Below are 12,926 nucleotides of genomic sequence, written 5' to 3'. Positions count from 1 at the left end.
TCTGATAACCGGCCTTGTTTAATTGACTTTAGTGCAGAGTAGTATATGAAACTTTAAATAAAATTCACAACTGCACCACTGAAGCTTTTTAGAAAAACATAACGTCATGATACATACTGTGTATACAGTTGCACCAAGACCAATACCATAAAAGTACTGGCACCAATTGGTATCGCTGATGGGGCTACCAACACTACAAGGTCATTTCTGAGTGACCTGCATGTTATGGGCACCAGTAGATTGAACTTAACAACCACGCAGGGGTATGGTACTCTGATCAAGCTGGGAAATCTGCCCAACATGCACTGCTGACAACATGAATAATATTTAAAATTTAAAACTCCAGCAGAGTCTGATGCTCACAGTAGGTGCAAGTAACTAGACGCACGTATGAGACGAATGAGAGATTCAGGTGTGAAACAACATTCAGCATCGTTTTTGCAGAGCCAGAGAAACTGCTGTTCTTAGGAGTACAGACTACAGGTTTATCTATATATTGTTTGGTTCTGTTTTTAACTATTTTGCACAATAAAAATTGGTTCTTATTACTAATTATGTAATAGTAAAAACAGATGATATATAGTACAAAAATACGTTTTCTTAATGGTTTTACATCTAATGATGCAAGAAAACAAATAAATGCCATTTGTTCAAGCTTAGTATGTTTTAGTTGTGACAAAGAACAGAAATCAACTGTTCTTAAGTAGAACAAACTCACACAATTCTGATATTCACCAATGTTTTCTTATTTGGGATTTGTTCTTAGGTAAGAACATAATCTACACACACTCAAGAGCACAAAGGTGAGAACAGTTCTGTGCTTTAAGAACACGTCATGAATCTGACGTAGACTTTTTCTTAGGACCTTTCTCAAGAACACATTTATGAAAATACTCAGGAAGATATTGGTGAACGAGGCCCAATGATTTTACCAAAATAAAATACTTAAAAGGTAGAATAAAACCATACAAGTGGTATAAATATCAGGTTGCATGGTCTAGTTAGATTAGACAGAGTTAGTATTGGTATCTATACTCAGTATCGTCAAAAACTCAAGGGTCAGATATCGATATCAGTTGGGATAAAGTGGTATTGGTGCTAATTGTGTATGGTAAAATGACTTAGAGTATCATGATACTGCATTCTCACCCACCTCCAAGTCCACTTTCTATGTGCTAGCTTTCATTTACTCTGTTCTATGAGCACTCTCTCTCTCCATCTCCACCAAGAGCCATCTGAAAGAGGAAGCTCTCAGGCCCTTCTGCTTGAGAGCCGTGTCACGTTACAGTATATTATGGCCTGGTGCTGAAGTGTAGCCAGGAAATATGCTGCCTTTGTTGAAATGCTGATGCCATACAGAGCAAATGACTATAACGGTATTCTGCCAGATTTTGTTGGAAAAGAAGGGAGGAATATTTGTTTATTGAAGTTTTGAGACTAAGTGAAGAAACAACCGGACAGTCGGTCCGTTTAAGTCCATTTTGATCCTGCATTGTGCTTGTGGAGCCATGTTCATGTTACAAAGCTGATGTTAGGTCGCTGGGGACTCAAACTTTCACACTTTCATTCACTTCCACTCTCCGTTGACGGAACGTGTCCACTGTGTGGCGCTCTGTGTCTGTGTTTGTTGAGTGCAGAGTTGCAGTTCGTGGTGGAGCAGCACTTTCAGAGGCAAGAGCAGCTGGAGGCAGGGCTTTGTGACAGCCCAGACACGCCCAGTCCAGTCACAGCACAGCACTATGGCAACGCAGCCCAGTGGGCCAATCACAACTGCCCAGAGCCCAATGGCAATGAGGCTTATGTCAGTTCTGAAGCGCAGGCAGGAAGCAGTGAGGCGGGGGGTAAGTCTAGATCAGAGCCGTGCACGACTTAAAGGGCCCATATTCTACATTTTTTCTTTTCTATATTTCTCATTTTCCCCATTGAAGTCTGTTTATATCGTTTTTGTGGTTTTATGTACCAAAAACAGTCACAATTCATTTTTACACCATTTCCACCTCATATCCCTTAGAAATAAACAGGCTCATTTTTCATTTCTCTGCCTTTAAGACTCATACAGTACTGTGCTAAAGTCACAGACCACCCTTCATTTATTTAATTTCCAGTCAAAACAGCCATTACAAACAGTGCTTTGCCTTCATTACACTTTTTAATCCTTTTCAGGAGACTCACTTTCAGTTTCTCAAAGAATCTGCAGACACACCTCCAAAGTTCAGTCTTAGAAGCTGGTTGATCATTTTCTGAAGTAATCAAACACATTCAGTGATGTTGAGGTCTGGACTCTGGGGTGGTCAGTCCATTGTTCAGCTCCATTGTTTGATGTGTCCGTCTCCTTTTCTCAGTGAGGTTCTTCTTGATCAGCTACACGTCCTTTCAGACCCACAGCGCTGAGTCGTCTTCTCACAGTGGAAGGATGGACAGAAACACCTGTGGATGTTTTCAGATCTGAAGCAGCTTGATTTTCTCCTCTGTCTCAGAGATGAAAGCTTTAAGTGCTGTTTATCTGATGGGGGCAGTTTTGGTGTCTACCAGCTCTTCCAGGTGGTTGTTAGGAGACACATTTTCTCTGTAGCTTTTAATAATTTTTTGAACTCCACTTTTGGAAACTTCTGTTTTGTCACTTAGTTTCAGAAACACTTACTTTCTCCTTCCTTACGCAAGTGGAGCTTATATCTAATCTCCTCAGAAACATCTCCTGAAAAATTAATAACTTGTACTTAATGGCCATTTTGACTGGAAATTCAACAAATGAAGGGTGGTCTCTCTCTATCTTCTGTTTTTGCACTGTACTGTATGTAAATGACCTATATTCTGCTCACCTGCCCTGTATTGTGTCTCATTTAAAAAGCAAACAGTTAAGAATCAAGTTATAACAAAATTATGCCTCATATCTAATAAGGGGTGAGCAAATTTTGAGGCAGATAACTTATAGAGGAATTACAGAAGGTATGTTATTTATCACCGAATAGCTTAATGTTCCTAAACCAATATGAAATATTAAAAAATGTCTAAAAATACCCTCTAATGTTGAGCTTACAGTATTTGAACCTACACTTTTCAAGATATTATTGAATAAAATACAGCAAAAATATAAGGACAAGTTTTAAACGGTAGTGTAAATTTATCCATGGTAATGATATGACTACCATGATGGATTCAAAACGGGCTATTTTTGCAGATTAGTTTCCATACACTATGTGAATGAAGGAGTGATTAAAACATTTTAAATGTTTACACATTATGTAAAACACTTTTTATTCCTAAAAACAATATTTGTTTTTTCTTTATATGGGCCCTTTAAATATCCATCTCACTCTCAACAGAGAAGTAATTTTAATTGGGCATTCATTAAGACTTTTGTACTCAGTTTAGCCTATACTGACTGGCCACATTATTAGAAACACCTACCTTGTATTTCCACTCACTGGCCACTTTATTAGAAACACCTACCTTGCACCTCCACTCACTGGCCACTTTATTAGAAACACCCTCTTTGTACTTCTGCTCACTGGCCACTTTATTAGAAACACCCTCCTTGTACTTCTACTCACTGGCCACTTTATTAGAAACACCCACTTTGCACCTCCACTCACTGGCCACTTTATTAGAAACACCTATATTATACTTATTAGAAACACCCACTTTGCACCTTCCACACACTGGCCACTTTATTAGAAACACCTACCTTGTGCTTCCACTCACTGGCCACTTTATTAGAAACACCCACCTTGTACCTCCACTCACTGGCCACTTTATTAGAAACACCTACCTTATACTTCCACTCACCGGCCACTTTATTAGAAATACCTACCTTGTCCACTCATTGGCCACTTTATTAGAAACTCCCACCTTGTACTTCATCTAATTGGCCACTTTATTAGAAACACCTTCCTTGTACATCCACTCACTGGCCACTTTATTAGAAACCTTAGCGCAGCAGTCCACCACCCAGAAATATTGCCACTCCGTGGTCAGAAACTGAGCACTGATGAAGGGTTTGGTCTAGAGATTGTGCATCAGCAAATGATCTACAGTCTCTAACTGTACTCCAGCAAGGTGGAGGTACAAGAGAGGTGTTTCTGACAAATTGGCCGGGGAGTGGTTGACTCATTCCTGGGACTCAACTGTACCTCAAGGGACTCAAGTGTGTCTAAGTGTCACCAGTGCATATTTTGTTACAGTTAAATCAGTTTTACTGAATAAACTCTGGTCAGTGTGGTGTGGGAGTGATTCAGCTTTGTGGTGATGAGGACAGATGACTTTGTTTCGAGCAGCTTCTGAGTTTGCTGATAAATCCTGTTTCTCTCTTTGTCTCTCCTTTATTTTCTTTTGTCGTTACCGTTGTTTTTGGCATTATTATGCAGGCGAGTCGCCAGAGACTTCAGAGTGTCAGCAGAAAAACTTGTCCAGTCCTTCGTCTGTCTCTCGATAGCCTTATGCCTGAATCGTCTGAGCTGTATTCCTCCTCCTTCTTCGCTCTTTCTTTCTACAACAACTCTCTTTCTGTATACATCCTACACTGTACTTTTACTTGAAGCCATATCAAACGTAATATTCATATTTAATGAGTCAACATATGTTCTGTATCTATTCTGTTTGGGTTCCACAATATGCCTGTTCAATTCTACATAAAAAAAGGTTTGTTTATTCTTTGAACATATTCCATTTATGATAATTTAAGTCAGTGTCTGTGGTATGAAAAATACTGGCAGCATATTTTCTGGCACATTCAGACGGGTCATAATGGTTTCTGTGCAGAATTCTGACTTTATTTATGTAATGATGGATCAGAGAACTACAGAGAAAGAAATAAAGGTGATTTTTCAAGCTTGAAATGAAAAACCTTGTGGAGTGTGTGGTGTTTTTTTATGCTCACGCTCTTCTCCATGAGCTCCAGACTCCCACAGATTTTACGCCGTCGTGATTCCCTGCAAGCAGCCCACGTTTGGGTAAAAAAAACTCTCAGATAACACAAGTCTCCCTCACGCTCAGTGCTCTTCTTTACTTCGTCTGTGTCTATTATATGTGAGCAAATGAATTCTGGTTACATCGGTTTCAGATCAGGAGCGATCAAAGGATTTAAACCTCTGCGCTGCATATATTTGGTGTTTTTCCAACTTTCACACCTAATTTAAGCTCTTTCTGCAGACGCCTTAGAGGTGATCCTGCCAGAGTCGACTCTGATATTTTAAGTTAATCCTGCCTCTGGCTGCCTTTCCACTGATGCTTGCAAGCAGGCATACAAAAAAGACCATAGGAAGAGGCTCATGGGAGGTGTCCCCCCTTTTTGAGTGACAGTTATTGTTGTTTATGTTGTTGTTCCTGGGTTTGAAATGTGTTTTTATGTGTGGTTTTGTGTTGGGGGTATGGGTTTAGTTAACCCCCTAACAAGCCATGGCCCAAAGTTTTATTACACACTTCTATAACCTAAGAAGAGCTACATTAGTTTGCATTGAAGTCCCTGTAGGTATTGAATTATAAGCCTTAGTATGAAATAAACCTGGATTGTTAAGGGTCAGAGCTTAACATTGAGAGGAAATACAGGGCTAGGAGTGACCTGTGCCTCGTTTTGACAGTGCCTCATTTTCAACTAGTCTTAATACAAGAGCCTTTTTCTAAGCAGAACATGGCTTCTCCTGATTCTTCCTCCTAGCAAAGCCACAATGTAATAAAATAATGCTGCTGTCAGAAGAAAACCTTGTATCACCAAAATGGTAACTTTACAGGAGAAGGAAAAAACAGACTTTACTTTTAATGTAAGTCAATGGAACCAGACATTTTTCCAAGTCATTTTGGTTCATTTCTTTTGTTCCATTCATCATGAAATTTGGACACAGTGTAAAGGGCAACAGGTATTTTCAAATTATTTCAAAAACTGAAAAACGACAAAAAATTGAGATACGAGGTTTTGTTCCGACAGCAGCGACAAGACGTTTTTCCTTGTAACTGTGTTTTCAGATTAACTAAGACCAGCTCACAGCTTCACTGATCATAATGGGAGTGTTTTGGTTTCATCCTTGTCGCTTGCTGTTCAGACATGGTGTGATCAGACGTGAATTGTATTTGGCTATGCATACTGACTGACCAGCATAAATAGCAGCAAACTGACTACTAATAGACTAATCTAGACTACCTAAATGTTGAGGCATAATGCAAAAATGCATCATCATAAAACGAGATTTAATATGAAATTTCATGATTGTGAAATTTGGCTGAATGAGAAGGATTAACATTTCAACTGCACAGCCAAAAAAAAACCCAAAGAAACAAATGAACCGGGGGTGGGTGGGGTGCGGTGGGGTGCAGTGGGGTGTGCTGAAGGGAGGTATACACTGTAATCTGCTTTCACTCAGATACTGATTTAAGCATAACTAATATTTTGAGTTTGAGAAGTGTGAAAAATATATATCGTCACTGTCCAACAAAAAACAGGTAACTCTTCGAAAAGGTAACTTTACAGAAAAAGAAAAAACGTTTTTAACTTTTAATGAAAGTTCATGTAAAGAGATTATATTCCTACTGATTTTGGAGCATTTCTATTGGTCCAGTCACCATGACATTTTCACACAATGTAAAGGAGAGCAGTAGTATTCAAATAATGTATAAAAAAATAAGAAATGACAAAAATCAAGATTTTGCTTGTGGATTTTATTGTTTTATTTGAAACTTTTGGCATAAAATTAACTCCATACATTCCCCATATGGAAGAACAATATACTAAAAATAAATGTGCAAAATATATTTAACTGTGCTATTTTGAAAATGTAAATAATTGCCAGTTTATGCGTATATATGTCAGTATATTTAAATACGCATGTATGTACTAAATGTATGTAACACTGCCCGTATTTAAAATGTGCATTTGAGTTTGTTTATATCAACTAATTTTAATCTGTGAAATCGTGCAGTTTAGGGTACCCTGTGATTTTTTTTTGATCTGATTGGTCAGCACTGAATAAAACACTTTTGATGTCGGGTTCATGACTGTTTTTTTTATAACTCAGGGTGTCCGGAGGGCTCAGCACAACAGACAGTAGCACAAGAAGCATAAAACATGCATACTAAGACAATGAGGTTTGAAGACAACAGAAAAAAGGTGCTTTGGTTCAAAATGCAAACACTGTGAATCCCCCCTCCGAATCATTACGCAGGTTGAGCAATTCTAAAACCACTGTACAAATTGCTGTTATTTACAAAAATGAACAGACATGAAAAATGTCTCAGATATCAGGCAGCGTATTCATAACCATTTCAGTTAGAGGTGGACGTCTGGTTCCTATCACCACCACTGTGAACAATTCTGACTCGGTAAGTTTCTCTAGAACAGAGCGTTTCACACCAAACCACTCTGAATGACTCTGTTTACATCTTAACCATTTAATTATGCAGAAAATTTGAATAATTCGCCTGTAAAGCAGGACATGACAGCAGTCATTAGCTTGAAGGCCGAATTCCTGAAGAAATTTTTCTAACTGGTTTCTAAACAAACGATTTTGAGCTCCTTGCCTGTGATGTTCTCTAATACATGTAGTACTATATTATTATTATTATTATTATTATTATTATTATTATTATTATTATCATTATTATTGTATTATTCTGTACTCTGTATATCAAGCACAATCAGTCAAAGACCAGCGCTATTCCTGACGTTTTGTCAGGTTGCTTCATCTCTTTACTCTTCTCCTGTTCATACTCATCCTACTTGTATCTTAACTGCACTATTCAGTGCGGCTCAGAGGAGGACAGCTTCCCCTTTTTGAGTGCTGGTTCAAGCTGCTTTGGCACAACTTCTGTCATAGACTAAAGCTGAACTAAATAGAGTGGAATAGTTCATGCTGTGCTGTACACTCCTGCAGGCAGGGAACACTCCGACTCACAGAGATCTGGCCAGGAGGAGAGTCTTCACCCTCAAAAGCTCTCCACACTTTCGGAGGAGCCGGCGGACGTCCTGCCCCGGCGCAAAGACACGCCTTACCAACAGCAGCCACCGTTCACCACAGGTACACCCCCCCCCTTCCACACACTCACCTTTCCTCATGAGTTCCAGAATTAGTTCCAGAGGAGTCGTTACTGTCTATTTGCTATACATTCAATCTACGTTACTTAATCATTTATATTTAATTACACAATTAATTACACTGATCAGGCATAACACTATGATCACCTCCTTGTTTCTACGCTCATTGTCCATTTTATCAGCTCCACTTACTACATAGGTGCACTTTGTAGTTCTACAGTTACAGACTGTAGTCCATCTGTTTCTCTGTGTACTTTGTTACCCTGTTCTTCAGTGGTCAGGACCCCCATGGACCCTCACAGAGCAGGTACTATTTGGGTGGTGGATTATTCTCAGCACTGCAGTAACACTGACGTGGTGGTGGTGTGTTGGTGTGTGTTGCGCTGGTCTGAGTGGATCAGACACAGCAGTGCTGCTGGAGTTTTTAAACACCTCAGTGTCACTGCTGGACTGAGAATAGTCCACCAACCAAAAACATCCAGCCAACAGCGTCCTGTGGGCAGCGTCCTGTGACCACTGATGAAGGACTAGAGGATGACCAACACAAACTGTGCAGCAGCAGATGAGCTATCGTCTCTGACTTTACATCTACAAGGTGGACTGGCAAGGTAGGAGTGTCTAATAGAGTGGACAGTGAGTGGACACAGTGTTTAAAAACTCCAGCAGCACTGCTGTGTCTGATCCACTCAGACCAGCACAACACACACTAACACACCACCACCACATCAGTGTTACTGCAGTGCTGAGAATGACCCACCACCCAAATAATACCTGCTCTGTGAGGGTCCATGGGGGTCCTGACCACTGAAGAACAGGGTAAAAGGGGGCTAACAAAGTATCAGAGAAACAGATGGACTACAGTCTGTAACTGTAGAACTACAAAGTGCACCTATATAGTAAGTAGAGCTGATAAAATGGACAATGAGTGTAGAAACAAGGAGGTGGTCAGAACGTTATGCCCGATTGGTGTATATAGTTATGTAAGCCATGTAATGAATTAGATTATCATTCTGTTTAAAAATCTGAATGTGAATTAAAGTAAATCCAGAATACAAAAAAGTGGGTTAAACTCTAAGGGCTGGTTTCCCAGATTGGGATTAAGCCTAATCCAGGACTGCACAGGATTTTGAACAGAGATTTTCCACTAAAAGGAAAACATAGTCCCCGATTAGGCTTAATCCTTACCCTTAGGAAACTGGACCTAAGGGTCTGTATGTTGGCTTCAATTAATCCTCTGACTCACAAAACTCTATATTATAGATTAGTTTCATAGTAGTTACTGAGTCATTTATAGTACAATTTATATTACTTACTTAATAACACACTTTAAGATGAATCAATGAACAATAAGTCTGCAATTTTGATAGCTTAATCCTGTCCAATAGGGGAATTAAAGTAGGTACTAGCAGTCATAAGTCTTGGGACTAATAACTGTGAATAGTAAGCTTGCATTAAGGAGTTAATAAGCCCTTCATGATGTTATAGCGCATATGGTAGAGTATAGCAAACTAAAATGTGCGGAGAAGGGGGGTATTTTTGTATTTAAGTGTTCTGGCTACTTTAAAATTTTGTTATTTTGTTATTTGAACTTCAAAAAATAAGTTGACAGTGCACAAAAACACAGACTCTTGTTCTGTTAAATTACTATTCATAGTTCAACTGAATAAAAATGTTAAGACACACTAACTGAACACTAACTTTGCAACTCACTCACTCACTCACTCTTTCACGTTTAACAAGATTATCCACAAGGGGGCACTCTAGAAAAAAATGTAACAATTTGGAGTTTTAACAAGGACACAAAGTGGTCTGGACGCACACAGAGGTTACTACAGTGTGTAAATAGACGTGGTTTTTGTGCACTTCACATGTTTAAAATGTCTCACATGAAAAAGGTGATAGTGTAAAAATGGTTTCTATGTGAAAAGTCTAGTGATCATTTGTGAACCTGTGGTTTTTGCACACCTCTACAGAGCCCTGCTGGTGACATCCCACATAAATAAAAATAATGTGTGGCCATGACTTAGTAAGGTGTGGGAATGAGATAATTAAGCCTTGACCACAGCTTAAAGCATGATCTCGTTTCCACACCTTAGTAAGTCGTGGCCACAACCAGGGGCGATTCTGGGATCAGAGCTTTAGGGGTGCTGAGCACCCAATGAGACCTCCCCCCACCCAACCCCCGCTGTTTTTTTCTCATCTTATCTTCCATCATTCTATAACATTATTAGCCGATACGCATACAGACAGTACAAGTCTAGCACCTTGGCTTTAATATCAACACACAGGCCTATAAAATAACAAAACATGTTCTAACAAGAACAACATAAAGAGTGATCTGTGATTCAGCGCAGCAGAAATGAGGACCGCTGGTAATGTCTGTAATGTGTTGGTGCTGAGTAATAAGAAATCCTCCAGTAGCAGGTGTGCAGTGTGGATCCACCTGCTGCTGCACAGCTCTGGGGAGAGCGGGGCGGGGGAAGACTAGGAGAGAGAAAGTGGATCATGACATTTGCTCATCAGAGACAAACTTCTGTTTAAATACTGTTATTTTTAGGGGTGCTGGGGCTCCTGAGCACCCCTAAAAAGGGGCTAGACAAGCCTACGGCCACAACTTATTTATCTCATTCCCATGCATTACCAAGGAGGTCGCCATGTCACCAGCAGGGCTCCGTACACCTCATTTGTGAAACATATGTGACTTTCTGTAAGGACATTATCGACAGGTCTGAGTTTGTGCTTCTGATGTTTTTGCCATCTGGAAAGAAATGATAAAAATATGATGAAATTGCATTTTCTTTATATCAACTTGTTTCCATTCATCAAATTCAATTTATAATAAAACATCTCCCTTTTTCTTCACTCATTTTCTGCTTATCTTTGCTGTCAGAACAAAGACAAGCAGATTGTATCTCCATTTTTTGTTTATATTGTGCAGTAATTTGATGAATAGACCAACCGAAGTGGTCCGAACTGCTTGGAATAAAATCTCTTTACATTCCCTTCCATTCTGGAGATGTGAGTTGTTTTCTGACAGCGACGTTAAACGTGTGTGTACAGGGATGTTTCAGGCATAGATTTTCTCCCAGAAAAACTTCAGTTACTTCATCAAAACTTGTAGGAACCGCCAGAGGGCGCTGTTGCTTTAGGAGTGTGTGAGCTGTCTTGGCTGTCCAGTGTGGCCTGATCTCTGGGACTGAAGAATCACTCTGATTGCAGTGTTTCTCTAGTCTGGTTCTGAACGAACTCATGCACTGTGCACTCTTGTGTTTTCCTTCTCTAATACTGTAAACTGCAAACTTCTATTACAGTTCATCTTTTTATTTTAAGAACATCTCAGCCAGTTTACACTGCAGTCCATGTAGTTACTGAATAAGAAGCCCTAGGATGTAATTAATCCAGGATTTTAGAGGGTTAAACTCTAAGGGCCAGTTTCCTAAATAAGGATTAGGCCTAGTCTTGGACTAGACAGAATTTTGAACAGAGATTTTCCACTGAAAGGAAAATATAGTCCCTGACTAGGCTTAATCCTTATCTAGGAAACTGGACCTAAGCGTCTGAATTTTGGCTTCAATTCATCTTCTCACTCTCAAAACTCTGTATTCTAGGTTAGTTATATAGTAGTTACTGAGTAATTTATAGTACTTGCTAAATATGCACTTTAAGATTCATTAATGAATAATTAACCCTATGTAAGCCATCCATAATGTTATAGTGGGTGTGTTAGAATATAGTATGTGTTTCACAGAGCAAGTAAAGCTTGATAACCTAAGCCCTAAGAAAGTAGAAAGTCTCTCTCCTCCTATTGCACAGGCTTGACTTTTGGCTTTAGTTATCTTGCTTTGTTAATCAAACTACAAGGACTCAACATTGGGAAATACTTCAAAATGAGGCCCAAATTCAAACTTATTCTGCCAGTAAATGCATGGAAAAGGGATATTTTCTTCAAACTTGTAGTAGGAAAAATGTATTATTATTATTGATTTGATACTGGAATTACAGCTGATAATTTATAGGGATAATTCAGTGTTTTCATGTTCGCACACACCGATACGTGTCATCACTGGGGAGTTTTATTCTCTGTTTTAGCAAGAACACCACAAAAAGCGTAAAGTCTTGAATAAAACTGCTAACGCTACATTCGACCTCATAGGTGGATGAGAATCTGTGAATGTTTGCAATAACGGATATGCCTTTGGAGTTTAAACCATACGTTCACTGCACTTTATGTGGTTTTATGCAAATTTGGCCAACGTTAGCCAAAATAACATATTTTGCTGATTTCCAAAGTGAAAAGGAGTAAACGCACATTTAACAAGAACATTTTCCTGCAAATGCTAACAAAGTTACTTTATATTTGATGAACTTAAAAAATAGAATAAATAAAATTGTAATTGTGGCAAGTGCAAAAGTTTAGACGGTTGTAAAGTCCTAGAGCTTAACTCATTGGGCCTCAGCTGACTTATTAGGACTTATTAGGTCAGGATTTGTTAAGAGAATTCCAAACTGTAGTAAATTCTGACTCATCAAACCTCGTGTTAACATTCAACAACCATGAGGTCCTCTAAGCAGCTCACTGAGGATCTGAAAATGAAGCAGACTGATGCCTACAAAGCAAAGATGACTATAAAAACATATCAAAGAGCTTCAGCTCAGAATGTCCACTGTCCGAAATGTGGAAGTCAAGGCAAGATCTGATGTCCAAGAAAACTCTCAGATAGAAAGGCAAAGCAAAACCCCCATATGACAGAAAAAGACTTGCAGGAAGGTTTAGCCACCACACTGTTAGAAATAAAGGTTCTGTTCAGGTACATTTTTCATTCATCAAGGTACAAACAATGTAGATGTTCCCTCAAAGGTACAACAGTGGTTTTAAGGTCTGATTGTGAACCTTAAGTAAGTTTTT

General features: G+C 39.1%; 1 protein-coding gene across 6 annotated transcripts in view; it reads left to right on the top strand.

The window, feature by feature from the left end:
* Nucleotides 1-12,926, top strand: part of ppp1r1c (protein phosphatase 1, regulatory (inhibitor) subunit 1C) — a 58,909-nt gene that overhangs the window by 42,515 nt on the left and 3,468 nt on the right. For 4 of the 6 annotated variants that reach the window (XM_036577174.1, XM_036577165.1, XM_036577193.1 and 1 more), the window contains exon 5: nucleotides 7,860-8,003. In XM_036577174.1, the coding sequence (XP_036433067.1) occupies nucleotides 7,860-8,003 (144 nt within the window). Of the gene's footprint in view, nucleotides 1-1,637; nucleotides 1,842-4,364; nucleotides 4,844-7,859; nucleotides 8,004-12,926 lie in introns of those variants that run through there. The other 2 variants (XM_036577149.1, XM_036577157.1) reach the window with 2 other exon arrangements.

This window comes from Colossoma macropomum, unplaced genomic scaffold (assembly GCF_904425465.1).
Source record: "Colossoma macropomum unplaced genomic scaffold, Colossoma_macropomum, whole genome shotgun sequence".
NCBI classification, from domain to species: Eukaryota; Metazoa; Chordata; class Actinopteri; order Characiformes; family Serrasalmidae; genus Colossoma; species Colossoma macropomum.
This window is presented reverse-complemented; position numbering and strand designations above follow the sequence as displayed.